General features: G+C 49.9%; 14 protein-coding genes across 14 annotated transcripts; 6 read left to right on the top strand and 8 right to left on the bottom strand.

Annotated features, from left to right (window-relative positions):
• Nucleotides 1–297: 297 nt before the first annotated feature.
• Nucleotides 298–2,225, top strand: AUEXF2481DRAFT_240328 (uncharacterized protein). The gene is made up of 2 exons (XM_013488245.1): nt 298–1,004; nt 1,484–2,225. Exons 1-2 carry the CDS (start codon nt 419–421, stop codon nt 2,083–2,085), a joined length of 1,188 nt encoding a protein of 395 aa, XP_013343699.1. The 5' UTR covers nt 298–418; the 3' UTR covers nt 2,086–2,225.
• AUEXF2481DRAFT_240380 (uncharacterized protein) lies at nt 2,172–3,218 on the bottom strand. Its single transcript, XM_013488244.1, has one exon. The coding sequence runs from the start codon at nt 2,971–2,973 to the stop codon at nt 2,365–2,367; it is 609 nt and encodes a 202-aa protein (XP_013343698.1). The 5' UTR covers nt 2,974–3,218; the 3' UTR covers nt 2,172–2,364.
• A 245-nt stretch (nt 3,219–3,463) lies between these two features.
• On the bottom strand, nt 3,464–4,980 carry AUEXF2481DRAFT_65983 (uncharacterized protein; the record flags this gene model as incomplete). Its single annotated transcript, XM_013488150.1, has 3 exons — nt 3,464–4,033; nt 4,094–4,582; nt 4,636–4,980. The coding sequence occupies 3 exons, from the start codon at nt 4,978–4,980 to the stop codon at nt 3,464–3,466; spliced, it is 1,404 nt and encodes a 467-aa protein (XP_013343604.1).
• Nucleotides 4,981–5,249: 269 nt separating this feature from the next.
• On the top strand, nt 5,250–6,300 carry AUEXF2481DRAFT_40461 (uncharacterized protein). The gene is made up of 2 exons (XM_013488103.1): nt 5,250–5,314; nt 5,366–6,300. Exons 1-2 carry the CDS (start codon nt 5,265–5,267, stop codon nt 6,282–6,284), a joined length of 969 nt encoding a protein of 322 aa, XP_013343557.1. The 5' UTR covers nt 5,250–5,264; the 3' UTR covers nt 6,285–6,300.
• A 357-nt stretch (nt 6,301–6,657) lies between these two features.
• On the top strand, nt 6,658–8,152 carry AUEXF2481DRAFT_65773 (uncharacterized protein; the record flags this gene model as incomplete). Its single annotated transcript, XM_013488134.1, has 7 exons — nt 6,658–6,871; nt 6,934–7,005; nt 7,058–7,169; nt 7,221–7,454; nt 7,511–7,717; nt 7,765–7,798; nt 7,874–8,152. 7 exons carry the CDS (start codon nt 6,658–6,660, stop codon nt 8,150–8,152), a joined length of 1,152 nt encoding a protein of 383 aa, XP_013343588.1.
• Nucleotides 8,153–8,302: 150 nt separating this feature from the next.
• AUEXF2481DRAFT_29905 (uncharacterized protein) lies at nt 8,303–10,880 on the bottom strand (the record flags this gene model as incomplete). The annotated part of the gene is made up of 3 exons (XM_013488019.1): nt 8,303–10,626; nt 10,683–10,725; nt 10,779–10,880. The coding sequence occupies 3 exons, from the start codon at nt 10,878–10,880 to the stop codon at nt 8,303–8,305; spliced, it is 2,469 nt and encodes an 822-aa protein (XP_013343473.1).
• A 583-nt stretch (nt 10,881–11,463) lies between these two features.
• Nucleotides 11,464–12,446, bottom strand: AUEXF2481DRAFT_65907 (uncharacterized protein; the record flags this gene model as incomplete). The annotated part of the gene is made up of 2 exons (XM_013488144.1): nt 11,464–12,260; nt 12,308–12,446. 2 exons carry the CDS (start codon nt 12,444–12,446, stop codon nt 11,464–11,466), a joined length of 936 nt encoding a protein of 311 aa, XP_013343598.1.
• Nucleotides 12,447–12,797: 351 nt separating this feature from the next.
• AUEXF2481DRAFT_47147 (uncharacterized protein) lies at nt 12,798–13,730 on the bottom strand (the record flags this gene model as incomplete). The annotated part of the gene is made up of 4 exons (XM_013488124.1): nt 12,798–13,004; nt 13,054–13,188; nt 13,236–13,334; nt 13,389–13,730. 4 exons carry the CDS (start codon nt 13,728–13,730, stop codon nt 12,798–12,800), a joined length of 783 nt encoding a protein of 260 aa, XP_013343578.1.
• Nucleotides 13,731–14,098: 368 nt separating this feature from the next.
• Nucleotides 14,099–15,848, top strand: AUEXF2481DRAFT_5425 (uncharacterized protein; the record flags this gene model as incomplete). The annotated part of the gene is made up of 6 exons (XM_013487973.1): nt 14,099–14,295; nt 14,347–14,462; nt 14,515–14,736; nt 14,786–14,948; nt 15,008–15,347; nt 15,402–15,848. The coding sequence occupies 6 exons, from the start codon at nt 14,099–14,101 to the stop codon at nt 15,846–15,848; spliced, it is 1,485 nt and encodes a 494-aa protein (XP_013343427.1).
• Nucleotides 15,849–17,017: 1,169 nt separating this feature from the next.
• AUEXF2481DRAFT_5424 (uncharacterized protein) lies at nt 17,018–17,777 on the top strand (the record flags this gene model as incomplete). Its single annotated transcript, XM_013487972.1, has 2 exons — nt 17,018–17,351; nt 17,410–17,777. The coding sequence occupies 2 exons, from the start codon at nt 17,018–17,020 to the stop codon at nt 17,775–17,777; spliced, it is 702 nt and encodes a 233-aa protein (XP_013343426.1).
• A 162-nt stretch (nt 17,778–17,939) lies between these two features.
• On the bottom strand, nt 17,940–18,666 carry AUEXF2481DRAFT_239867 (uncharacterized protein). Its single transcript, XM_013488243.1, has one exon. The coding sequence runs from the start codon at nt 18,483–18,485 to the stop codon at nt 18,102–18,104; it is 384 nt and encodes a 127-aa protein (XP_013343697.1). The 5' UTR covers nt 18,486–18,666; the 3' UTR covers nt 17,940–18,101.
• A 180-nt stretch (nt 18,667–18,846) lies between these two features.
• AUEXF2481DRAFT_29899 (uncharacterized protein) lies at nt 18,847–19,728 on the bottom strand (the record flags this gene model as incomplete). Its single annotated transcript, XM_013488018.1, has 1 exon — nt 18,847–19,728. The coding sequence occupies one exon, from the start codon at nt 19,726–19,728 to the stop codon at nt 18,847–18,849; it is 882 nt and encodes a 293-aa protein (XP_013343472.1).
• Nucleotides 19,729–21,662: 1,934 nt separating this feature from the next.
• Nucleotides 21,663–22,252, top strand: AUEXF2481DRAFT_29898 (uncharacterized protein; the record flags this gene model as incomplete). Its single annotated transcript, XM_013488017.1, has 3 exons — nt 21,663–21,713; nt 21,770–21,942; nt 22,000–22,252. The coding sequence occupies 3 exons, from the start codon at nt 21,663–21,665 to the stop codon at nt 22,250–22,252; spliced, it is 477 nt and encodes a 158-aa protein (XP_013343471.1).
• Nucleotides 22,253–22,466: 214 nt separating this feature from the next.
• AUEXF2481DRAFT_5421 (uncharacterized protein) lies at nt 22,467–23,659 on the bottom strand (the record flags this gene model as incomplete). The annotated part of the gene is made up of 3 exons (XM_013487971.1): nt 22,467–22,534; nt 22,586–22,910; nt 23,057–23,659. 3 exons carry the CDS (start codon nt 23,657–23,659, stop codon nt 22,467–22,469), a joined length of 996 nt encoding a protein of 331 aa, XP_013343425.1.
• Nucleotides 23,660–25,251: the final 1,592 nt, after the last annotated feature.

Raw genomic sequence — 25,251 nt, 5'->3', positions numbered from 1 at the left:
CAAAAACGTATCTACATGTCGGCGGAGGATAGCGGTATGGGGAAACATCAGACAACGAGTCATGGAGCTTTCCCATCACCAGTGCGACCGATATTGCACACCATGTCGTCATCAGGATAAGTAGATCAAGCTACACGTCTTCGTTTCGAGAGAGTCTACGCTGGTGCCTATGGCTAAAGTGGTCAGATATAGTCGTTTGGGAGCACGTTATGTAAAGCGAGGAATGTCTGATGACGGTTGTAGATAGCCGTTGGCACAAATTCAAAGTTTGACAGGGTCGAGCTGCAGCTCTCGGCAAGGCACGACGAACAACCAAGACAAGTACACCAACACCGAACAAGCGACTCACAATGACCACAGACATATCACTCGTATCACTACTCACAGTCGCGTCCAGACGAATTATCTCAGCAACCTGATGAGCCGGCCGTTTGTCAGTCATCAGCAGGACGAAGACAGCACCATGACGCCGACCGAGGCCTCGTCACCACCGCCGTCCAGCTTGCTACCTTCATCGTCGCAGATTCCAGGCCTCGACCTCCTTTCGGCCGCGCAATTTGACGCTCGGGTCATCGCCAGAAGAGCCGCGTCTTCACCAAATGCTCCAGTCAGCAAGCGCGCCAAACTAGATTCATCGACCAGCTCGACATCGTCGACAGCTCCTCGCACACTCCTCTCCAACAAGCCGCGTGGCGATTGCGCTGCCAAAGTCAACCATCTGTGCCAGACGCTACATCTGCGCGCCGACTATGAATATGAAGAAGGTCCTCCTTACGCCTTCTCGGCCTGCGTGAGACTGCTAGACGGTGACCAGGAAATAAAGAGTTTCGAAGCAATTGGTCTATTTGGCAGTAAAAAGGCTGCCAAAGAACAGTGTGCCGATATGGCTCTGCAGTGGCTAGAGGCACAGCCCGTTCCCGCCAAGCCTTCCAAAGACGCTGCCCTTCTGCCGCTTGCCGCTGCCAAAATCGACCTGACTGAGAATTGGGTCGGTGTGTTACATGGTAGGTCGTGCTGCTTCCTTGACTATCTCTTTGTTACTGTGCCTTGTTGTGTGCTGAGCTTGATCCACTCTTGGCCATCTGCTTTCCAGCCTGCACGTCAGCTTCTCGAATCATCATTTTAACTCATAGCATCGTCTGCGTGAGGTCCTATCTCAGTAATAGCGCCGCCGTCATGCTATGTACAGCGTGATTCACCGCATCTTTTGGAACTCTGAGTTGAGGTAACTATTCGAGAAACAACATGCAGGCTGGGAAGCATGCTTCTGGAGATTTATCATGCTAGTAATGCAGCGTGTCAGTCTACTCCTTGATTACTCGTCTATGCCTCATGATAGTTGCATAATAGTACGGCGGTAGAAGAGACATGAGGCTTGTGCTGCTTTCCACTTCTTTTGTGTCACCAACCCGATGCCCTCTTGGCCCCTCCACATACGAGCACATATCAAACTACGTTTTTACTATGTCTAACAACAGTACAGAATTCTGCCAAGCACGAGGTCAAGGTCAGCCAGAATACTCAGTCTACGAACTCGGTCCGCAACGCTTCGGCGTCACATGCTCAATCTTCGGCCAAACACATCACGATCAGAATGCCGCCTTCTCGAGTAAGAAGCATGCGAAGACCGCCGCTGCTCGTGATGCTGTCCTGACTCTCCGCGACGAGGGTATCCTGCCCGGACCTGCTCTGCACAAAATGTCAGTCAAAGCTGCTCCTCGGGTTTCTCCTGCCGTCCCTGCATTCGGAGCTCCGTTGCTCAAGCCCATCGTTCCCGTCGTTCCCGTCGTTACCACCACACCAGACGTTCAGACATCTCCTTCGCCTTCCGCGAGCTCACTCGTTCCTGTCCTCTGCAGCGCCCTGAACATCGCCGCGCCAAACTACAAATTCGTCCAGACCTCACCATTGACCCCTGACTTCTGGGACGGCGAAGCTCGCTTTGATAATCCCATCGAGCCTTGCCTTCGCGGCCCTGTGGGAAGAGTGGAGAGGATCTATGGAAAGCGAATGGCAAAGGACAAGGTTGTGCAGCAGGTGCTGGAGGTACTTGAAAGCATCAAGCAACAGAGAATGGCTGGTTGAGGTACGGACCACATGGTCAGAAAATCATTCTCTCAATGACATCAATCGCGTGTCGCCAGATGTCAACTTACTCCTTCAGTATGACTGACTGCTTGCAATATCATGCCTCACAACCAGTCCATCCACAGCATCTGGATAGCGGCCCCCATCCTCATCATCTGACCTTTCCCCCACTACCCTCGCCACCAAACTAACTCAACCCTACTCAACCCATATATTCAAGACATTTTGTGCTCCCCTGTCCGCCAGCCAAGGACCCTTCACACCGGTGGCTTTGGTCTAGTTGGCTGGCCCGACATTCGCCAAACACCCCCCCCCGGACACGCTCGGTTCACAGTTCAAGTTACGGCAACAGCCAAAACTTACGAACTGTGTAGGATTTATAATAAGAGAACGTGGAGGCTGCCGGTTTCTTTCCACAGGAGGCGTGGTTTCTTTTGCTCTTTTGGTAGAGAGGAGGATGATAGGTAGTAGGTATACAGACAGTGATCTTTTCATTTCGCGTTCTTGTTTCTTGTGGTGTTCTTGTGATGTTCTTGCTATTGGTTTTGCGTCGCATGTTTCCGACTTCCCGTTTCGGGTAGTTCGTCCTTTTGTGCTTCTTTGATTGCGTTCGCGTCTCATTGTTTCCTTCATCATGCATTCTCGTAGAAGCCACTTTTCGTTCACACTGTCCTCCGCATCTTCGCACACACATCCTGTCACCGACCCTCTCCGCGCCCGTCCTCCAATCGCTCTATACAACTTTTCACCCCTGAGTTCAAAAGTCAGCACCACACTTTTGATTTTTGATGATGCTGTACATCTGTTTAAGATGCTACGTCTGCTCACACATTTCCGTACACGTCTTTGCATGCTCTTCATTAATAGTTGATGTGCAGCTATCATATGCAAGACTCCATCGAAATGAGGGTTTTCCTTGCCAGAATACCTCAATCAGTACCGGCCGACCTTGTCGTGCTTCTCTACAAAATGACCAAGAAACGCTACTTGAAGCATTTGGAAGTCACCTGGTCCCAAGCACATTGACCACCGCCAAACGCACTGGTGCCCAACCTACCGGCCATCCGCACCAGCTGACCCCTGAAACTCCCTCATCCGACCTCGTTTCTCCCTACTACGCCCTAATCTATATATTCAGCTTCTTTAAGGTCCCCTTCACAAGCGAAAAAAACCGTGGTGGTGTAGTGGTTTAACACACCCGTGGTCTTAACACGTGCGTGGTCATTCGTTGTTACTCGACGTCGTGTCAGTCTAGATCCGAGGAGGTCGCGGGTTCGATTCCTGCCCATGGTGCTTTGTTTTTGATACTTTTTTGTTTCCACGTTACGTTCTTGCTCTTTTGTAGTCAACCTGTGATTGCTGTTATATCTTTTGTCTAAAGCTTGACAGAGCCTACTATCATCCTTTCTAGCTTTCTGGTATTGATCATGTTGCGCTCTATCTCCCTGACGTTACTGGCACCGATGAAGGCCATGTTTGTCTGTAGCTCGTTTCGCAATATTTGGATCGTGCGTCTGATGCCATGTTCGCCGTAGCCACCTGACATGCTGAACAAGACCGGTCTGCCGATGCCAACTGCAGTCGCTCCCAACGCCAGTGCTTTGATGATGTCGGTACCTCTCCTGATACCACCGTCCACGAAAACTTGCATGTGTTTGTGTAAAATATGTGGAGCATATCGATCAATTTCGAGGAGGGTAAGAAGGGGCGGCTGCGCTGTATCTTGAGATCGTCCTCCATGATTCGAGAGAACAATACCATCGACTTTATGATCAAAAGCAGCAACAGCGTCTTCAACTGTTTGAATACCCTTGATGACAATAGGTAGCTTTGTAGCTTTTCGTAGCCAGTCAATTATATCCCAGTCAAGGTCGGCGTTTATGAATCCAGTATTCGCTTTTGCGATGCCGACGCTCTGTGTTGTTTCGACCACTTCTTCGATCTTCTCTTCAATCTGAGTGGTTGTCAGTATATCTTGTTTCTCTTCGAGTGCTTTAGAACTCACGTCAGCGACTGATTTCGATCTTTCGTCTCGCTCACGATTGCCGACTACCGGTGAGTCGACTGTCAGCCAAATCGCAGCCACACCGGCTTTCTCGACTCGTTTGATAAACGCTTTCGATTTCTCCAAATCTTTGTCTGCGTATAGCTGCCAGAAGACTGGTTGATCCTTTGATATTCGTGCGTTCATGATATCCTCAATCGGCATGCTGGAGACTGTATTGACAACTTGTATACAGCCTTCCTTACCAGCAGCCGTAGCAATAGCACATTCTCCTGATGGATGTACTAGCTTCGCAAGTCCGACGGGTGAAGTATAGATTGGTAAAGCAGATGGATAGCCAAGAATGTTTGTGCTGCAATCCACTTTGCCAACTTTTCGTAATACTCGACCTCGTAGAAAGACTTTGCGGTAGGCATCTGCGTTCTCTCTCATACTGATCTCGTCGTCAGCTCCAGAAGAGACGTAGGACCATGCGGTTGGTGTCATTGTCTGTTTGAGATTAGTATCACTGTCCAGTGTTTGCACAAAGACGATTTGCATACCTTTTCTGCCACGCCTTCGAAGTCATTGACACTGATCATAGAGCTCAGTGGCGGGCTTCTTTTGGCTTCTTCCCTTGGCTCTGATTTCTTGTCCATTATTGGAATAGTTGTTACATCAATTGTTCCTTTTCGTGCATCCGGTCCAAGAGTCTCCTTGACAAGCTCAGGATTGTGGAAGAGATCATACTCGTCGGATGCATCTTTACCAGCCAGTTTGAGTATTAGACTTGCACCGCCAGGATGTTGATCAAGAAAGTCTGTCACATCCCAAATTTCGCCATGTATGAATACCCAGCAAGACTTTCGATTGTTGTGCTTCGCGAGCTCTGTTGCATCAATCTTCATCATTCTGCTGCAGCTCGAAGTCCAGCTCCAAGTTGTCTAGATGTTTAATGAACATATCATCCATGGTCAACTTGTTCATGGCTACGGAGTTAGGACTCTGTAGTTAGAGAAGCGTGGGGGTCACATCGGGGAGAAAGAACGATGGCGGGGCTGATCGTCGCTCCCCCGCTTCACCCCTCAATGTCGGCCTTTGAGACCCACCAGGGTGCCATATCATCATGATGCTTGGCCGGTCGAAATATTCCTTGATACACTTATTCCCAATCCCACCCGAGTATAACAAGATGTCAACATCAGAAAAGGAGATCAAGGTCCTACTGTTTGGACTCGGCGCGTAAGTCCTCCAAGACGACCCAACTGCAGTAAATTAACTAAGATCATGTAGCATTGGAGGCTTCTATGCCTTTGTACTTGGCCGTAATGACAACGTATCCTTAAGTGTAGTAGCAAGATCGAACTACCAACAGGTCAAAGAACTCGGTCTCCGGATCGAATCTGAAAACCACGGCAACCACAAAGTCAACATCGACGAAGTCTACAAGTCACCAGAGGAGATCACATCATCGTTCGACTACATTGTATGCACGCACAAAGCCGTCAACCCATCAAGAGTACCACCACTTCTGGAGAATGCGGTAGGTGACAAGACAACCTTTGTCATTATCCAAAATGGCGTCGGCAATGAAGAGCCCTTCCGCAAAATCTACCCGAACAACACAATCATCAGCTGTGTAACATGGGCAGGAGCAACCCAAACCTCTCCCGGCCTAATCCGTCACACAAAATCCGAAGACATGCAAATGGGTCTCTTCCCCAACACTTCAATCGATAAAACGCTAGAGCAAAGGCGTCTAGACACTTTCGCAAACGTCCTCACCACCGGAAATACAATCTTCCAAGTCGAAAGCGATATCCAAATCAAGCGCTGGGAAAAAGTGACTTGGAATGCAGCTTGGAATTCCATAACCACACTCACAGATGTGAATACGCAGGATTGGCTCAAGTCAACTCCAGAAGCCATGGCTATCACAAAACGCCTCATGCATGAAGTCATAGATGTAGCAAATCGCTGCAATGTACCTTTGAAGCATGAGCTTACGGATCAATTGGTGGATAAGATATTAGCTATGCCTGGCATTTTCTCGAGTATGCATACGGATATGAAGGAAGGGAGACCGTTGGAGGTTGATGTCATTTTGGGGTATCCGGTGAGAATGGCGAGGGAGCATGGTATGGATACACCGGTGTTGGATACCATTTACGCTCTCACTGCTGCTGTAAACGGGAGATTGAACAAGCTATAGATGAGCATAATCTTGAGTCTCGTTTTGATGATATCAAATATTGATGTCCATGTGGTAGACAGCCTACGCTCCGTTCTGACATACCTCTGGAGCTGACCGCAAAATCGTCATTGTGTAGAGCACTAGCAGGTCTGTTGACAAATCCACAAAGCCATTGATCTCGAGACCCCCAAACGCAGGTCCGAGACCCCCACGCCGATCTGCGGGGGTCTCGGATAGCATTATTTACCGGACCTCGTCGAGACATGTACCGAGCGCCTTCCCAATCGGCCTCTGAAAGCTGTTTCGACAACTTCACTCTTATAAGAGTGACAAGCCGAGAAAGTCTGATCCAGATATCGACTGCAGTCACTCACACCAAACTTCATCTAATATGGCACTAATCAAACTAATTGAGTACTTTAGAGTCAAGCCAAGATGGCTATTCGTCAAAATCACCGACGAAGATGGCAAAGTGGGTTGGGGTGAAGGTACACTCGAGGGTCATACATTGGCTGTGGAAGGAGCTTTAGACGAGATAATTGTCCGCTTGATTGGACAAGACGCCAACAGAATCGAGCATATATGGCAGCTTATCTGGAGACTTGGTAAGTACAGCAGGTCAAGAGCCGTATACAAGATGTAGTTCTGACAGGATTGTGTGATCTAGGCTTCTATCGTGGTGGACCTGTTTTCATGTCTGCTTTGTCCGGCATTGATATCGCATTATGGGATCTCAAAGGTTGGCGTTCAACATTACGGAAAGCTTGTATCCATGCTAATCTCAATACAAGCACGACGACTTAATGTCCCGATCTACGAACTTTTGGGAGGCAAAGTCCGAGAGAAGTGTCAAGTCTACTGCTGGATCGGCGGTGATAGACCTGCAGATATTGAGACAGCTGCGTAAGTGTATTCACCAATCCACGAGATGGTCTGATTCTCACAGCCGAATAGGAGAGCAAGAAAAGAGCAAGGCCTCACGTGCGTCAAGATGAATGCCACCGAAGACATTGGCTGGCTTGACGATGCAGCCGTTCTGGACGCAACAGTCGAGCGCCTGAAAATTGTCAAGAGTCTCGGTCTAAATGCTGGTCTAGACTTCCATGGTCGCCTTCATCGACCAATGGCCAAGCAATTGGCAAAGGCTTTGGAGCCCTATCGTCCACTCTTCATCGAAGAACCAATCTTGTAAGGCCCATCTGGTATGCCCACACGAGCTGTTGTGCTAACCGTAACTCCACCAGGGTGGAGCATATCGAGGCTTTGAAGCAGCTAGCAGCGCAAACGAGCATTCCTATAGCTCTTGGAGAGCGATTATATCACCGCTGGGACGCAAAGCCATTCTTCGAAGCAGGAGTGATCGATATCCTACAGCCTGATATTGCTCATGCTGGAGGTATCTCAGAGACCAAGCGCCTCGCCAACATGGCGGAAACCTATGATGTTGCAATGTAAGACATGGAACATCTTCTCTTGGATGTTTGCTAACAAGCCACAGTGCACCACATTGTCCTTTGGGCCCAATTGCTTTCGTAAGTGATACCAGTAGGCTCGAGAAGCGAGAAGTGAAGAATACGCCAGCGCCATACTGACTTGTCTCCTTATAGGCCGCATCATTGCACATTGGGCTCTCAACCCCGAACTTCACCATCTTGGAGATGTCACTGGGCATGCACTACAATACTGAGGCCGGTGACATTGACTTGAACACATATCTGAAGGACCAGTCCGTGTTTGCCATCGATGGCGGTCATGTCGCGGCTCCCACTGGGCCCGGACTAGGCATCGAGGTGGATGAAGAGATGATTCGTAAGATCTCGGCAGAGACTCAACCTTGGCAGCCGAAAGAATTCTTTGGTCCTGATGGCTCAATCAGAGAGTGGTGAGCTACGTAGGCTGTGTAAGAAACTCGATGAAATGGCACCCTTCGCACGACTGCATTTAATAAATGATGGGCGTACGCCGTGAACTCCTTCGAGACTTCGTTTTTGAGCATCGATGGTGCTAGCAATGCTTGTTCATGGTGTGGAGAAGATCTAGCCATCCAGGATCATGGTTGCACACGAGTCGAGTACCCTCGATGCTTCTAGCAACAGCTCCCACTCGGCATTGGCAAAGTCCTGAGATAGGGATTGGCACAGCGCAGCACATCCCTGAGCAGACACTTGGCTCGGCAGAGTGTCAATGCCAGATCCAACGCAGCTTTTTATATATTGGAAAGCAATGTTCTGTGTCAATGTGTCATTCGGCATTGGTGGTCTCTGTGAGAGGCTGGAAGGTACTCTCACTTTTATGGCGAATTGATACGACCATATTGACAGCGCTGCAAGATATAGGACCCAAGGTCGATAGATGGACGCGTCAGAACGACATGTGTATCTGATTGTCACGGTCGTATCCGACAATTGCCCTGTAGCTGAGCTCGTCTCGAGGAGGGACTCGTTGAGGAAGTCGAAAGCATGGGCAACGGCAAGTCTGGCTGAGGAGCTCAATGCCCAGTTGCGCATCCTCGTTGAACAGCCAACGTAGTCCTTATCGGTGATCTTGCGACCAAGTAAACGTTTGGTACCTGCGAAGACCTGTGCATCCAAGATGTCAATGTGTGTCGTGAGATATCCTAGCCGGAGAATAATAGTCGGATTAAACACCACGTCCCTGACCTTATCGCGTTTTCGACTGTGTGCTCTTGACTTTTCAAGCGCCCTTTGGAAGCTTTGGCACCAATGACTGTATGCATTGAGGAGCAAGATCCTCCACCGCTCCGACTCCTGGGCAGTAGGTATTGTCTCCAAGAACTGCTGGTTTCTCTCACGGCGTTTGATATGCCAACCAACACTAAGGAGGCCAGATCCAAGAATCATCCGGGCACCATGGTTCGATTGTACTTCATAACCATGTAAGCATCTTTTCAAGCTGTCTAGGAAAGGTTGCTGGTTAATGCCGTGCATTGCAAACGTCTCTTCTAGCCGCCAGACGTCCTCGGGACTTGAGGCAGACCAGAGAGAATCGTCACATGGCAATGGAAGCCGTAGCTCGTAAGGCAAAAGCGAACTTTCATGTCCGAAGGCTACAGCATGTAGTGTATCCATCTGTAATGCGGCAAAGACTACACGATGCCAGGACTCATTCCTTGCCCAGCGCCGCCACCAGCCCAATTGTTTAGAGGCACCATTTGTCTGGTGGGCGTTAGGCCCTGGAGATGGACATCGAGTCGGGGGTTCCTCGTCCTCTGCATGACCAACCATAGGGCTACCACGCCGTAACAAAGCTAGAGTCGAAGCGTGGTGAATGTACGCGCGCTCGTGTAGTCGACGGGTGGAGAACATCTTCTCATAGAACTCCAGCAACAAAAGTGTCTGCGCTACCCATAACGTGATCGGAGGCTCGGCTTCCGGAAGTATGTCCCATCTAAGATTGATCGCTATGAGGTCTGCAAGGATTCTATAATCGTCTTGTGCTCCTACCGGATGTGAACGGACCATCTGACCCGCCCCCAACATCGTTATTGCCAAGGTGAGAAGCAATGGACAGTCGTCGTTCGAGAAAGTCTGATAATGGAGAATGGGCATCTGGATAGCCACATGCTTCCAGAAGCTAGCTAAGCAGTCCTCCAAGACAGTATTTGTCACGTTAGGTAGATCTCGTCCATCTGGACTGAACAACAGAGCATCTTCTTCGAGAATACTCTGCATTACGGGTGGGCGTTTCTTGCCGAGAAACGAAATAATGCTGAAGACGACTCTGGATCGCAACTCGGCGGAACATTGGGCGTGGCTGTGACCATGGGACCTTCCACGAGATAGATCGGCCACGGGCGATACGGCCAGTGCGTTGCGCGCGGGAGCAGTGATTGCACTCTGGTTGACGTCAAACTGCCAGAGGTCGTTGATAGGAGAGCAGTAATCAAGACCAAAATTGACATAAGGTAAGAAGTTTGAAGGATCGAAATTCTGCTGCTGAGAACCCGGGCTGTCGAAAAGCCAAGACGCAAAGTTCTCGTTGCCTTGTTGAGGCGAGGTCGACAGAAAATCAGAATGGTCCTCTAGCATTCCAGTCTGTATCCAGTCAGGAACCTGTCCTTCCGTCTGCAGCGGCACATCTTGATGCGCATCTGCGGCATCAATCTCAAGTCTAGTAGGTTGTTGGTTCGCTTCGGCATCTTGGAGGTTATAAGGATCACGTCCTCGACCCAGTTCCCGCAGATCGGTATGTCCTTCTGCCAACACAGTAGTGCCAGCATCCTGTTCTGCTACAGTCGAAAGCTCGCCATGTCTTGCCTGGTGCCTCATGCATAGATCGAGACGCACAAATGTCTGATCACAGCCTTCAGCTTGGCATCGAAACACTTCCTTGGGCTGGTCTAAGACTTGTTAAATGGAACGTGCGTGGTGAGATTATATCGACCACGTGTCTTACGGTTCAACTGGTGGCGTTGCAAGTGCTCATGTCGAGAGTAGATCTGGTTGGTCAGTAGTTTTTCGAAAGCGGTTATGCAATTGATCACGCACGTACCTTAGTGCATCCTTCATAAGAGCATTTGAATCGCTTGGGCGTGTTCTTACGACTCGCCCTCTTACGTTTCTGCTGTGTTTCCGTGAGCCGTGGGCTGTCCATCGTGGCACATTGGGATGTCGGGTGGTTGCGAAATTGACCAAGAGCCAATCCGCGACTGACCCCCAAGATGTCGGACCAATGTATGGCATACCCGAATATGCAGACCCCGCAGCGGGGGCTTGGGGGTCACTTGGGGGTGTCGGCTATAGCGAGTGAGCCGCCGATATCGTCATGTTCACAAGTGGACACGTCTTGGGACGGCATGAGGCACACCGGGAATACCAGGCTTGTAGACGTGATCTCTTCGACTCAACACGCATAATGATATTGAGAAAAGAAAGTTGCGAAGGAGCTTTGCCAAGAAAGCCGGTTTAATCGCTGACTATGAAATTGTTTATCTTTCGTAGCAGAGTCATCCGGAGTGAGACACTCCAGGACGCGGAGAGGACACGGAGAGGACACGGTTCTCCGTACTGGTCGAAGTCGAGCGCGTCACGGATCGGAAGAGGGCAAATTTGATGATGTAGAAGAAGAAGAAAAAAGTAGAAGAGATGGCTGGTGTGACAAAGTTTGTCTCGCCATCTCCAAAGTCTAGACGCGACGCGACCAATACGCGACCTCCACCATATTTCCCAGACGAGGCTCAGGCCTTCTGAAGACTGTGCTCGAGATCGACGAGTCGGGCAAAGCCACTGTTGATCCCCAACTGAGCACTCTTCTCAGGCATCGCGCATGGCGACCTTGGCTGACCGCCGTAGCCGTTGTACTCATTTAGCCCGACCTTGACAGCCACGAATCCGCCCTTGATCGCAACCCAATCCGCTTCTGCCAAAATCTCCTGCATCTCACGCGCCTTGTCCACCTCACCCGCTTCGTAAGCCAACATTATTTGCACGTTAGCTGTCGGTGCGATGTTGCCCAGTCCTGCTATCACGCCAGCTCCTCCCACCGAGAGTGTCTGCAAGAGGAAGTCCGATGAGCCTCCAAACGTCAGGAAGTCGGAACCCTTGGTAGCAGCCACAACGCGAGCAAGCTTTCCTGTGTTACCACAGGTGAGTTTGACGCCTACGATCTTCGGATGCTGAGCTAGCTCAATGACTTGATCCGATGTTATATCGAGGCCGCTCTGCACCGCCGGGAAGTTGTAGATCAAGATGGGGATTGGTGAAGCATCAGCAACCTTCCGGAAGTGATCGAGGAGAAGCTTCGAGGACAGCAGCGAAGCAAAATAGCTCGGCGGAAGCACGAGCGCTGCATCGCCACCAGCAGATGCCGCGTCCTTGCAAAGCTTTATCGCCTCTCTTGTCGATTGAGCTCCGCAGCCCACGATGAGTCTCACATCTTGGCCAGATTCATCAAGAGCTTGTTTGGTCGTCTTGGTGATGAGAATTCGTTCGTCATGGCTAAGGTGCGCAGCTTCTCCGTTTGAGCCATGTGTGACTGTGATGTTAGCACTCATCTGCTTCAGGTCGCAACATCGCACTCACCTATGCCTTTGATGCCACTGCTGGCCAACTTCAAGACGTGCCTGCGTGTCGTTTCAACATCTACCTCTTCGTCGTCCTTGAAGAAAGCCACGGTTGGAACATAGATGCCTGCTTCCAGCTTCGTTCTGGAATTTGGCATTGTGATCGGCACAGTAGAGCTGAAGTTTTGAGTCGATGTGGGAGCCATGATACAAAGCTTGATATGAAGTGATGTTGACTTGCAAGAACACAGGACAAGCGTTGCTTATAATCGGAACACGCAGTCCGGTCTGAGCCAACAAGGGCGTGACCCCCACGACCCGTATGGCATCAGACCGCCTTGTTCCCGTATCTGATAGCCGAAGGTCTTCTGCACTTGGTTCCCGACAAGGTCACCTATCGTAGTCACGTCACATTTGGAGGCTGATGTTGTCTTCACGAACGATCTAAACTCCCATTACAAGGTCCATTTGAGGATTGTCACAGATTTGTGCCAGCGCCGCCCCGAGGACTATCGGCCCATCCAACCGCCATCCACTGTCAACACTTCTCCTGATACATACAGGCTTGCTCTGCTAGCAAGATATACTATTGACCCAGCAAAATCCTCAGGCAACCCCCATCGACCCGCTGGAATGCGTTCCAAGATGCTTGCAGCACGTTTCTCATCCTTGATCAGAGCATCGTTCATATCGGTATGTATGTAGCCAGGAGCAATCTGCGACAGTGATTAGGCTGTGACTGTGTCACCATTAGAATGCACTTACAGCATTGACGTTAATGCCCTGTGAGGCCCAGGAGTTTGATAGTGCCTTTGTCAGCTGGGCTACACCTCCCTTGGCGGCAGCGTAGGCAGGTACGTTGAGCCCTCCTTGGAAAGAGACCAAAGACGCAATCTTGTACTTTGTCAGTACCAAGTTCCCAGAAATCTCTTGGAGCGAAGACTCACATTGATGATGGAGCCACGATGAGGACCCTTCCGCGTCAGCATGTGAGCACCTGCATCACGACAGAGGGTGAAAACAGTGTTCAAATTGACTTGAAGCACCTGATATGATCGATCAGTCTCCGTTCAAGTGAAGGTGTGTTTTGACATGTTTACCTCGTTCCAGTCGTTATCTGGGAATTCGTGTGGCGGGTGACGACGCTGTATACCACCACAATTGACCAAAATGCTCAAGTCATGACCGTCGGAAACAACGCGCTTGATCAAGCCACTGATTTGAGCATTGTCTGCAAGATCTGCTTCGTAGATGGTCGCCTTTCTACCAAGTTTTTCGATACACTCTTTCGTAACAACATTGCTGGAGTCGCGCTGTATCAGGACGATATCAGCTCCCGCCTCTGCTAAAGCGATTGCAAGAGATTGGCCAATTCCCCTGGTCGCACCGGTAATTATAGCTGTCCGGCCCTGCAAGGAGAACAGACTCAACACGCCAGACATTGTTGCTCGAATGTGGTGAGAGGTCTTGTTTTCGAAAGTGTGGTCTGTACAATCACCCAGAATTGATGATATTTGACTAGAAATATGCTCCTACATCGTCTCTGCTCAAAGATCTGCTACTGACTCCCTTCGTTGCTTACAGATCTGCCCTGTGGTTGGGGGTCACACCCCGCACTACTTGATTCTCAGCTTCGAGATTGGGGGTCAACTTCCCTGTACGACACCCGTGGAGATAGTCGATCACCCCATGGGGTAAAATGCCGTGCAGAGCACATTCAAACTTTGCTTTTGGTATCGCACAAACATAAGTACTTGGTCAATCACTTTGACTTTCACCAGCTGCCAACCACCTTCACCACTTGAGCATCATGTCAGTTGACGAGAACAAGATTGCCACACAGCATGTCGAAGACTTCGACAAGATTCAATCTGTTCAACAGGACTTTGAAGACCTTCCTGAGTCCCTTCGCGAACTCAGCCCACAAGAGTTGAAGAAGATGGGCAAGTGGACGACGTTGAAGCTGGACTTGATCATCATGCCCGCCTTGACCACACTCTACATCCTGTAAGGTTTCAGCTTCAACTAGTGCCATTCAGCACTGACAACATGTCGCAGAAATTATCTGGACCGTCAGAACATCGCTGCCAGTAAGCTGGCAAACATCATGGTAGATCTAGACATGTCCGTTCAGCAGTACAACACATGCGTGTCGATCTTGTTCGTGGGCTATAGTGCGTACAGTTCTATGTTCTTCCCAGTACTTGGCTGACCATCGAATGTTAGTCCTCATGCAGATTCCCTCTAACCTTGTGCTGAGCAAGATCAAATGGCCAGCTGTGTGGATTTGCAGCGCGGTCGTCGGGTGGGGTGCAGTCTCTGCCGCTACCGCAGCAGTATCATCATTCGGCGGTCTCCTCGCCTGTAGATTCATGCTCGGATTCGTTGAGGCGGTATTCTTTCCAGGTGCCTTCTTCTATCTCTCAATGTTCTACAACAGAAAGCAGAGTACGTTCTGACACGCCCTTGCAACCATACCTCCTGCTAATTCTTACAGTCGCCCTACGTACTGCGATTCTTTATTCCGGCTCGCAATTAGGAAACGCTTTTGGCACTCTACTGGCAATCGGGATCCTCGAATTGGATGGCTATCACGGTCTTGAGGGCTGGAGATGGCTCTTCTTGATTGAAGGCGTCCTCACGATAGGCATTGCACTTATGTAAGCAAGCGACATATCTAGAAGGTCATTTTGGAGGGCTGCTTCTGACACAGCATTAGTTTCGTCATTTACCTCCCAAACTCCAACAAGAAGATCTGGACCTTCTCGCAACAACAGCGCGATTGGCTCAAGTGGAACTACGAAAGAGATCAGAAACAACTGGACGAGTCGACCGAGGTCACCGCGCTACAAGGGTTCATGCTCGCCGTGAGAGACCCGAAAACATGGCTGATGTGCTTGACGCTGTATGCCACATATACTGCCGCTGCGGTCAACAACTTCTTCCCGACAGTCGTGGGTGGCCTTGGCTTTGGGCGCAATATGACTTACATATTGACTGCACCACCATTTCTGCTCTGTGTAGTTGCTATGCTATGCAACGGCTTTCACAGCGACAAGGTTAGTACACTCTCTATCTCAATCTACGTGTCGTGACTAATCATCAAAACGCAGATGGGAGAGCGCTACCTACACGTTGCTTTGCCGCTAACAATTACTGTTCTGGCGAACATAATTGCCGTCAGCACCCTCAACATCGGCGCACGCTATTTCAGCATGTGCATCATGCCCTTGTCCTTCTACTCCTCCGCAATCTGCCAACTCTCCTGGATCTCGGGCTCTTTGTCCCAACCAGCCGTCAAACGAGCAGCTGCAATTGCCATCATCAATGCAATCTGCAACACTCCCAATATTTGGACCAGCTATCTGTACTACGATTCCCCACGCTATGTTGCTGCTTTCGCTGTGAACTTGGGTGCTGCAGTGGTGGCTTTTATGAGTGCTACTGCCACATTTTTGTATTTGAGGAGACAGAATCAAAAGATGGACCAGGGAAAGGCGTTGGGGAGATCTGGTCCTACTCCTGTGCAGCAGGCGAATGGGTTCAGGTATATGCTGTAGATTTTCGACCAATCAAGATCATGCCAGTTTCAAGTCATTTGGTTTCATTCTGACAAAAGAGCGGATGATCACGGACAAGATTGAACCAAGCACTTCAGGGACCAAAAATAGGACCAGTAACCAAGCTGTCATTCCACCACACTAGATGATACAGACACCATCGCAACGGGAGATCATATGGAGCGGTCCGATTGGCTCACTACCTGACTGGAAAATTCATGGTTTGGTGCCGAATATAAAGATTGGCACATGGTGAGACCCCATGAACGTATCGGTTCCACGATAACGACCAGAACATTTTGCAAATGGACACTCCGTTCTCTTATGACTGGGTATATGTTGCTCCTCTGATTACGATCATCGTCTAATCTGTCATCACTTGAACTGTATGGCGCGAGAGACGGGGATGAGTGGGAAAGGAAATCGAGGTACCTAAGGCTTGCACGGGCGACCGGTCATGATATCTTACTCTCGGGCATAATAATCAGTACCACCATGCTTACATGAAGACCTGTGCCATGTGTTGTTCTAAAGTGCTCAGCCTTTAGCTGCAGTATAACTATATCGCTTGTCCGAAAAGAGGCTGCGGATTGGCTGTTCATATGCAGGTCCCAATATCTATCCGATCAAGAGGACGCCGCAAGGAAGCGTCGATCCTCCTCGTCCGCAGCATTGATACTTGACATGTATTGTAGAATCCTGCTGTGAAGATCAATATTTATAGGTTGGGGCTATGATATTGTCGATATTAATGAGGTAGAATCCCACTCAAGATGCAGAATTCTTCCACAGGGCGCTTTTTCCAAGGTCCAAGAGGGACATGAGCATGAGCTGGAAACCGGAGCGCGGTCAGGTCGACACATCTCTCAGCGGCGCGCATTCTGACCAACTTTAGCGTGAATACGCTCATGCCTATTTTGCATTTTCAGAAGAGCGTGCCATCTCATGTTGCAAGCTTCATCTCAACCGCGTCTTACTCGGAGTTGTAGTTGAAGAAGCAGAGGATGCGAAGCCTCAACTTCCAGACTCGTTCTCAACGTCAACGTCGAGGATGTCATCAATCATCATGATGGTGACGTCATGAACCTCGTCACAATCGTCAGCATCTACAACAATCACAATAAACTTGTCACCAACACACCTTCCAAGAATGCTTTCATTCGATAATCATGACACAGCAAAACTACAGCAAGACTTTTATCCCTTTAGAATCGGACCCAGAGATCTTCACTGCTCTAGGTCACCAGCTCGGTCTTGCTGATTCGGTTGTCTTCAAAGAGCTATTCTCGCCCGATGAGTCTGTCGATGGTAAAGTGCTAGCCTATACATTGGCATTTCCCACGACACCCACCTACGATGCCGAAAGAGCCGAGAATGTGATACACAATACTCTGTCGCCAGATCTGTCCGACGTTGTCTTCTTGAAACAAACCATACACAACGCGTGTGGTCTTTACGCTCTGCTTCATGCTGCTTGTAATGGAGGAGCGCGAAAATTCATTAGTATGTCATCGAATGACCGTCCATCATTCACTTTTTCACCTACTGAGTTACCCCAAAGAGCAAGGTTCGATCTTACACAGCTTGCTTGAAATACCCGCATCAGAAAGAACCCACTTCTTGGATGAGTGTCAGGAGCTGGAGCAAGTCTATACGGTCGCTGCAAATGAAGGCTACACCGCACCACCAACAGATATTGAGGCTGAAGTGGACTGGCACTACACTTGTTTTGCTCCATCATCTAGTCACCATAAGCTTTATGAGCTCGATGGCGATAGACAAGGTCCTCTTGAGCATGCCACTCTGGCCCGTGATCTCACAGACTTCAGCTCGGTCGCAATCAGTCTCATTCGAAAATATTTTGAGGTCGCAGAGGGAGAAAAAGCGGCACAGTTCAATGTCATGGCTCTCGTTGAAGGGTCCTCGTGAGCTTCCTAATCTTCCGAAATACTAGTCATGATTCCTCTGGTAATCATGACCCTGCTCTTGCAGACCTACCCGCGATGCATCTGTTGAGCATTCCAACTGACAAGCTTGCCGTAATCGGGACCATGCACAATAACACACTTTGCATTGAAGACATGGTCAATGGGTCCAAAGCACTCAGCTAGAACAAAATTACAACAGTCGAATGACAACCATTTCTCTGGTTCGTTTGAGGTGCGATGATATAGTAGTCCGAAAAGCAGCAAGGGATCTTCGGACAGCATCTCTAAGTCGAGGTATCTAGAGAGATCCATGATAGCATGCTCCCTATTGTGACACAGATGAAACGGGGTCAACGTACGGCAGAAACCAAGTGTCTCGAAACCTCTTCGCTACGCCTTCAGGATCCCTAGGGTGCGGAACTCTCCGGACTGCTTTCCTTTCTCCGGTCTGTAGGCAGTGTGCGAAGACATCTGGCGTCGGTCCAGTATGGTATACATGCTCCTCTTCGCTAAGAGGATAGTTCACAGCGTTGAGCAGATGAATAGCAGCCCACTTCTTGGGGTACAAAGTACTGTTCTCCTCCAAGAATCTGAAACGTTCGTCACGCGATTTCTTGCGCCATCTGGTAGTGGTAAAGTCGGTATGGGCAGCCAGTGCAGCCTTGAGCGACGCCGTTTTTTCTCGAGTGACCTCAGTCAAAGCGGACATTGTCTGCTGAGCGGTTGTATTGCCAATGCTCGTGGTGGCAGGGAAGAATTGCGGGAAACACTCTTGACACTCATGATCCTCACAGTCGAATGGGTTGGGAGGAGGGTAGTCGTCGTCGATGAGTGTACCAAGTGGGGGAATGTCATGGTCGTCTTCATATATGGTTTATTCAGAATACATGGAGCAGATCTACAGAGTGGAGCCAAAGATGATTTCCGGGCATCGAGAGAATCAAATCCATTGTTCCATACATACGTATGTTTAGTGCGCATCGACCAAAGAAGGGCCGGGCATAGCAATTCTGCAAAAGACGTGGCAGGGTTGGTAGCATTGCGGGTATCAAAAAAGGGTGCTTCGCTACCTACCGCGCACCAAAAGTCCAGTCATCAAATTCATCTTCGTCGTCGTCATCATCATCGTCCTCCTCTTCTTTGTCATCTCTCGTGACTTTCGTGTCTTGCTGCGGAGGCTCTTGTATGGGAGCAGGAGCGTCCGGTAATGTGTCTTGTTGCTTGGCAAGTCGCAGTGCTTCCCTCTTCTCACGCAAGCGTCTGACTCTTTCATCCAATTCTTCCATGTCGTCAAACTCCTGTTGGAGTGCTAATGCAGCATCCTCATTGTCGGCCTCCATCTCAATCTCTCTTGCGGTTCTCTTGGCGTTTTGTTCCTCACGAGCCTGGGCTGCTGACTCCTCGGCTGTGACAGGGGCCGCAGAAATGGTGGCAGATGCGCTGATGATCGGAAGCGCAGTGTGTTGTTCAGCTGCCATCTCACGCTCAAAAGCAGCCCATTCATCCTCGTTCACATCTGGCGCAAGGGGTGGAGCAGGAACGACCGGTTGTGAGTCTGCAATTGTGACGGCTGGCGTCGATGGGCCAGGTGCCGTGTCCACGTCTTCAACGCCTTCCTCAACTTCGTCTGCGCCTTCCTCGGAGGCGTCAAAGAAGCCTTCTGGCACGAAGCCACCAGGCACAGCCTTGACCCTTTTTCTCCCCTCGTCACCGCTTTCACCTGCCTTGCGCTTCTTCGTCTGTGTCGGTGCTGGAGGAGAATTTGCGCGTAGATGTTCCAATCGGGCGGTATGCTGTGGCGAGCTTATGTGCTTCTCCCATAGCGATTCGGTCTTGATGTGAAGATTGCACACAGCGCATAGTAGTTTGCCAGAGTCCGAGTAATTTGCGTGTGGATGGTTGATTCTACGTGATACGCGCTCGTTACGCAGGAGGGAGCGCACGTCTGCCATGGCGATGCTTGTGCAAATGTCGGAGATCGTGAATCGCGTCAACGTAGTAGCGTGTTGCATTTGATCAGCGAGTTGTTTCTGGCGATTGCTTCCAACTTTTGCATCGCAAACGCATCATCCGCCAAGAAAGGGTATGGGATTACCGCTCCCGTCAAAGCTTCGCTGCCTCTCGACCAGGACAAAAACAATGGATGACATGCATCGTAGCGACTCGCATACGGTACGCAATGCACTCGATCAACCCTTACTCATGCCTGCATCTCAAGGGTCGTGCTGCTGATACTGATGACTGACATAATAGTGGTTGACCAAGGCAGTGAGTTGGCTTGTGATTGATGATGCTGCACAACCCTGCCCTCAAGGCTCTTTGCCGGCTTTCATTTATTTTCACTCGGCCACAGCCGGCTCCCGAAGACGCAACCCAGGGATGACGGCCACAGCTTGAGCGTGGCAGGAAGATAGATCCATTACTCTCCGCTACCCATGCGCCTGCTACCCTGGTGGTGGAACCATCGGCCATGTTGCCGAAGGTCAACTCTATCAGAGTTCTCAGTGTCCCACGTCAAGTAACAACTTCCCACATTGCCCATCCCGATTTCGCTGAAACATGCTTCGAGCCTTCGGTGCTTGAGTGTCAAACACTCTCGAAGGTTGTCCGCGGACCAAAGCGTGCTTCCAAGGTTAGATCCAGCACTGTCCATGCCCACGTGTGTGAGACCGGTGCTGTCAAAATACCCGATGACGCTCGGTTTTGTCCATATCCACGACTCGCAAGCAACCATGGATAGCATGCTCTACTGGGTGATCAAAGACTCCGCCAAATACAGTCAGTCTCGGCTATGCTCCTGATAGCTGCTTTTCTGCCACTCTATGCGTCGTATTGACGAGTCGGGAATTAGGGCTCGCTTGTCATATCGTGGCCGCGACTCCGTGATATGACAGTCGGACCAACTCCGCTGGCGGTTGTCCTTCCGTCTCCCCTACGAGAGTTGCGCCGATTCGTCTATTTCGATCTTGTGAGAAGATTTAATATAGTACCCGAGACTCGGCGCTGTTATCTGCAACGACAGCCCACTTTCGGAGGATGATCCCGTATGAATATCGCTTGGTTCCTTCAATCATCTAATGTGGATGTGCGGTGCTTCGAAGTCAAATCCCGAAGCTCGACTACAACGGGGTCTGTACTTTTCTGCCGCAGCTTTTCTGCATTCCTCAGCATAGAGATACATAGCTATTGTACAATACGGCACAGCATTTCGTCGCTACATCTAGGCCCAATCAACCAGCCGTGTTTGGCGTGCGTGCCCTATAAGAGCACTCTAGAAATGCGATGGAATATTTTTGACAGGGAACGGTCTCCCCGGAGTGTTCGACTTTGACTTCGGACAAGGGGAAGCGCGCATTTGGGCTTTGGGAAATATCTGCCGACTGTCCAGAAACCAAAAGAGACGCGTGCCCCTGACGCTCGCGAGACCGACGTCATTTCGCGAGTGTTTTCCTCATCTCGCACCGACACTACGTCGAAAAAAGATGTGTCAGTGCTAAAGCTTACACTCACGGATGCTGAGAATGCGACGTCTGAGACCAAAACCTGCTCACCGGAATAAAACAGAGTGGCTGATACTGCCTGTCATGAATGTCAAGAAGAATGTATGCACGTACATGCCGATCGATCACCATATGCAGGTGAACCTGTTCAGGCGGCTAAGCAATCCAAGCGTCTATTTGACAACGTGCATGCGTCTCCACCATTGAGGAAGCCGTGAAGGTTAGTCTTTCCCTTGGACCAATATCTACCCTCCATGCCCCACCCCACTGTAGACAGCATTCTCACATTACTTGAACGGACTCGAGTCCATCCTTAAAACACAATTCACAATACCAATATCTCGCTCTCACGCACGCACACGTACACAGTCAGAAACCCTCTCACGATGTTACAACACGCTCAAATGGCACATGCTTTCCAATCCACGACAACAGGCGTAAGTACCATAGAGGAAGTTGTGAGCGAAGAATAATCCTGTTGACATTGTGACAGGGTCGAACATATCAGATCTCAAAATTGCCAGAACTCGACTATGCCATCAACACAACCATCTTCCGCGAAATCCTGGAACTGGACGACGAGGACGAACAATACTTTACCCGTTCATTAGTATGCGACTTTATCACTCTTGCCCAACGGACCTTTACGGAGATGGATGCATGCCTGTCAGTACATGGCTCCAATTTGTGACCATGAGTAATGATATTAATTGGATGGAACAGAGAAACGCAAGATGTGAAGCAATTATGGAGCAAAGCCCGATACCTCAGAGGTCCGAGTGCGACATTGGGCGTTTACAAGGTCGAGTCTAGTTGTGCTCGGATTGAGCAAATGACAGCGATCCACGACTCATTGCAGACCGAGAGCGACTCGAAGTCGACACTTTGCAACTCGGCGAGGATTGTTATAGATCAAGCCCAGCAACATTTCGCAGAGGCAGAAAACGCATTGCGGCTCTTCTATGGAATGGATTGAATGTTTCGAGTATGCCAGAAGAGCGGCATCTACCTTTTAACGACCTCACGACTTTAGGTTGATACTGAGGATATAATGATATCACGACTGGAACTACCAACTATTTATCATCCTTCGCCACGCCGTCTACCTTATAAGAGCGGCTTCGAGCAGCGCACTTTGTGCAGAGCACAGCTTCTGGAGCGACGCCAGCGTTGCTCCACTTGACAGTCCACTACTGTATTGAGGAGCCAGTCTCCTTGATCTTTGAGTTTGGTTCCTTATGAGCCTTTGACCAACGCACTGAACACCAAAGTCAGAATCCGGCCATGATCTTGATATTCGAATACTCACGTCCACAAGCGTTACAAAGCGTCTTTGGGCCACAGGGACCCCTCCGCCACTCTGGAGAATTCGCAATACCACAATCTGTGCACAGATATTCTGTGAGGGTTTCAATCTTGGGCTTCTTTGTACGCGGTTTGGTCCGCCATGCACCGGTCTCGTGCGCATCTCGAAGGCGCGAGGTGGCGATCTCGATCCCAACGTCGCCCAGAACAGAATCTACCTGCGGTTTTGTGGATGTGGAGGACACGGACAGACTTCTCTTGCGGGAGAAGGCTGAACCAAATGTTGATAGTCCAATTGGAGAGTTTGGTCTTCCTGCTGGCTTGTTGGGCTTTTTGTTGTGTTAGTCATTGTTTGGTGAAGAAGCATGTACGTGTGTGTAGAGAATTTCATTGTATCGACTACACGTTCAATTTTGCACAGTCCATCATGTTGCCGATGTTATGACTGCGCCATGAGAGTGTCGGAGTCACTCACCGACATCGTTTCGATACTGATGGTTGCATGTTTGGTTGTGCTACTGTTCTGATTGTGTGGTATCGTTGGTGTCGTTGAGTCTCGGCATTCCTCTATCTCTCCATGTAGTCGCGCCAACTGTTTGGTCAAACGAATGTGTGTTGTGTGATGTTCGAGTATCGAATCCATCAAGGATGTGCTGGACATCTGATAAGGTCTCGAGATCATTAAGCACAACTTGGTGTCTTGTTTTGTGCCAAGTTTCTTGTCCATCGTGGTATCAGTGTACGGCTTGAATGTCGACTCGAAGGGCAAGTAGGTATCGTCTTTTCGTCGTAGCCGGTGATGACTCCTCCAGGCATTGCCCGTCGCCATGTTCTCTTTGAAGTCCAGAAGGAACACTGGAATATCGTCCACATTCATATGTGTGCTGACATAGCTTCCAACCAGAGCTTCAGGTTTAACCTGGATCAGCTTGAAGCTTTGTGGTGAAGCATACAGAACACGACCATCCTCGGCCAGAACCAGTAACAGATCCTCGATGCCATCCAGAACCTTTCTCTGAAGCTCGGACGAGCTGTCCGTCGGAGTGTCCTTCATATCAATGCGGAAACTATACTCCATGTGGTTTGTGTCGTGCTACCGTGTACTGACAGAAGAGCGTTGAGTTGTAAAAAAAAAAAAGAGAGGAAACAATGCAACACAAGATCAATGTTGATGTGAGAGACACCCTCTCACAGAGTTCGGGCTCGTGCCCGGTGGTCTTACAAGCGTTTAGGCATGTCTGGGGACTCGCAAGGGTTTGACTTCCAAGCCAAACCACCAATTTGAGACTTTTTTCATTTCATGTGCAAGATAGCGAGGCTCTACGTTGACAGCTTCTGGCCCCCGCTTCAGCGACACCCTGAATAGCAGACCCGAAGGATCCACTACTTGGCGAGGCGTGATTATGTTCTGCACACGACGACTTACTAGCAATCAACGATTCCCGCAGGTCGTGACTTTCTAGCCCTGCTCTGGTTAGTCGCTGCGAGACTACCGCAGCACCGTTCGTCAATTGCACATGCCACAAAGCCTAAAAGAGTGCAAGGTTGTGGTATGCAAGGGGTATCCTAACCATTCACCGTGAGATTTGTTTAACGGCTTGGCGGTGAATGGCTAAGGTTTACGGCCAGCCACTCCGAACGCGACCGAGTAGCGGACACTCCCTAGCGAGAATTTTGTTAGGGAGGGCAAGAATACCGTACGTACCGTTGCAGGCCCGGAGGCTACCGACGCGCGAGCCAAGTCCGAGGCAACCCGGTAGCTTCATGACATCGAGTTCTGGACGAGGCCAAAAGAACCCCATCACCGATCTCAAGGCCGATTGAGAGGACTGGCTGTAGCAAAAGACCAAGGTCGGAAGTCGAGAGTTTGAGCTGCATCAGTTGAGACGAAAGGCGTCAAATTTAATGATTGACCAAACCTTGCGACCTTCCCTTAGCTGCATCGTTCTAGAATTTCGAGGCCAGCACTCCTTCTCAATAGACAAAACCTCGCGCAGAGGCAAAACAACCTCCGAGGAGTACCCCAATTTACGATACCTACCCTCAGACACTCTGCGGTCCTATGGAAATGGAAGGTGCGAGGAATGTCTGTCTTCTGACCTGGAAACAAAGCCCAAGGTCGCCAGTCCAACGTCAAGGAAGTCACAACCGTCGGCGCAAATTCCCTCATGAAGGTCCGCCCTTCGCACTTCAACACAATTCAGGTCTTGATCGGTGATTCGGAAAAAAATGAAAAGGCATGTCGTCGCGTCACTTCAAACAACCGAACAGTTTGACACCATGGGATTGTGGCTTGTCAGTTTCCACGCGATCGGTAACAACGATTTCCTCCCATATCAGTGATCTCTGGAAAAATTCAGGGTCTCGCGGATGTTCAGCAAAACATAACATCGACCGATCAATCGTTGGCAAGGTATGCAAAAATTGCAATTTAATGTTCTAATCGTGTCGCACGGTCGTATGTTCCAGAGCCACCTGTATCACAGTGGCCCTTCAGCTTCAAGCCAGAACAAGGACTCGACTGTGCAGCAACTTGTTTAGGACAGCAGGACGCCATGCACGCCTTCTCCGAGGGCGCTGGAGATGAGGCTTGCAACGGTACAGCTAGCACGAAGGGCTTGTGTGTTCCACACCCCAGCAGGTATAGCCGTCTTCCGAACGAAGTTCGTG

This window comes from Aureobasidium subglaciale (genome assembly GCF_000721755.1).
Source record: "Aureobasidium subglaciale EXF-2481 unplaced genomic scaffold scaffold_11, whole genome shotgun sequence".
Classification (NCBI taxonomy): Eukaryota; Fungi; Ascomycota; class Dothideomycetes; order Dothideales; family Saccotheciaceae; genus Aureobasidium; species Aureobasidium subglaciale.
The sequence above is the reverse complement of the archived record's forward strand: the minus strand, read 5'-3'. Positions and strand labels throughout refer to the sequence as shown.

Excerpts from the sequence above, each read along its gene's own strand:
- AUEXF2481DRAFT_240328 (XM_013488245.1), top strand. The coding sequence starts at position 419 with ATGAGCCGGCCGTTTGTCAGTCATCAGCAGGACGAAGACAGCACCATG. Across the intron at positions 1,005-1,483 it reads TTGGGTCGGTGTGTTACATG|AATTCTGCCAAGCACGAGGT; the intron begins GTAGGTCGTGCT and ends ACAACAGTACAG.
- AUEXF2481DRAFT_40461 (XM_013488103.1), top strand. The coding sequence starts at position 5,265 with ATGTCAACATCAGAAAAGGAGATCAAGGTCCTACTGTTTGGACTCGGC. Across the intron at positions 5,315-5,365 it reads CTACTGTTTGGACTCGGCGC|CATTGGAGGCTTCTATGCCT; the intron begins GTAAGTCCTCCA and ends AAGATCATGTAG.
- AUEXF2481DRAFT_239867 (XM_013488243.1), bottom strand. The coding sequence starts at position 18,485 with ATGTCCGCTTTGACTGAGGTCACTCGAGAAAAAACGGCGTCGCTCAAG.
- AUEXF2481DRAFT_240380 (XM_013488244.1), bottom strand. The coding sequence starts at position 2,973 with ATGATAGCTGCACATCAACTATTAATGAAGAGCATGCAAAGACGTGTA.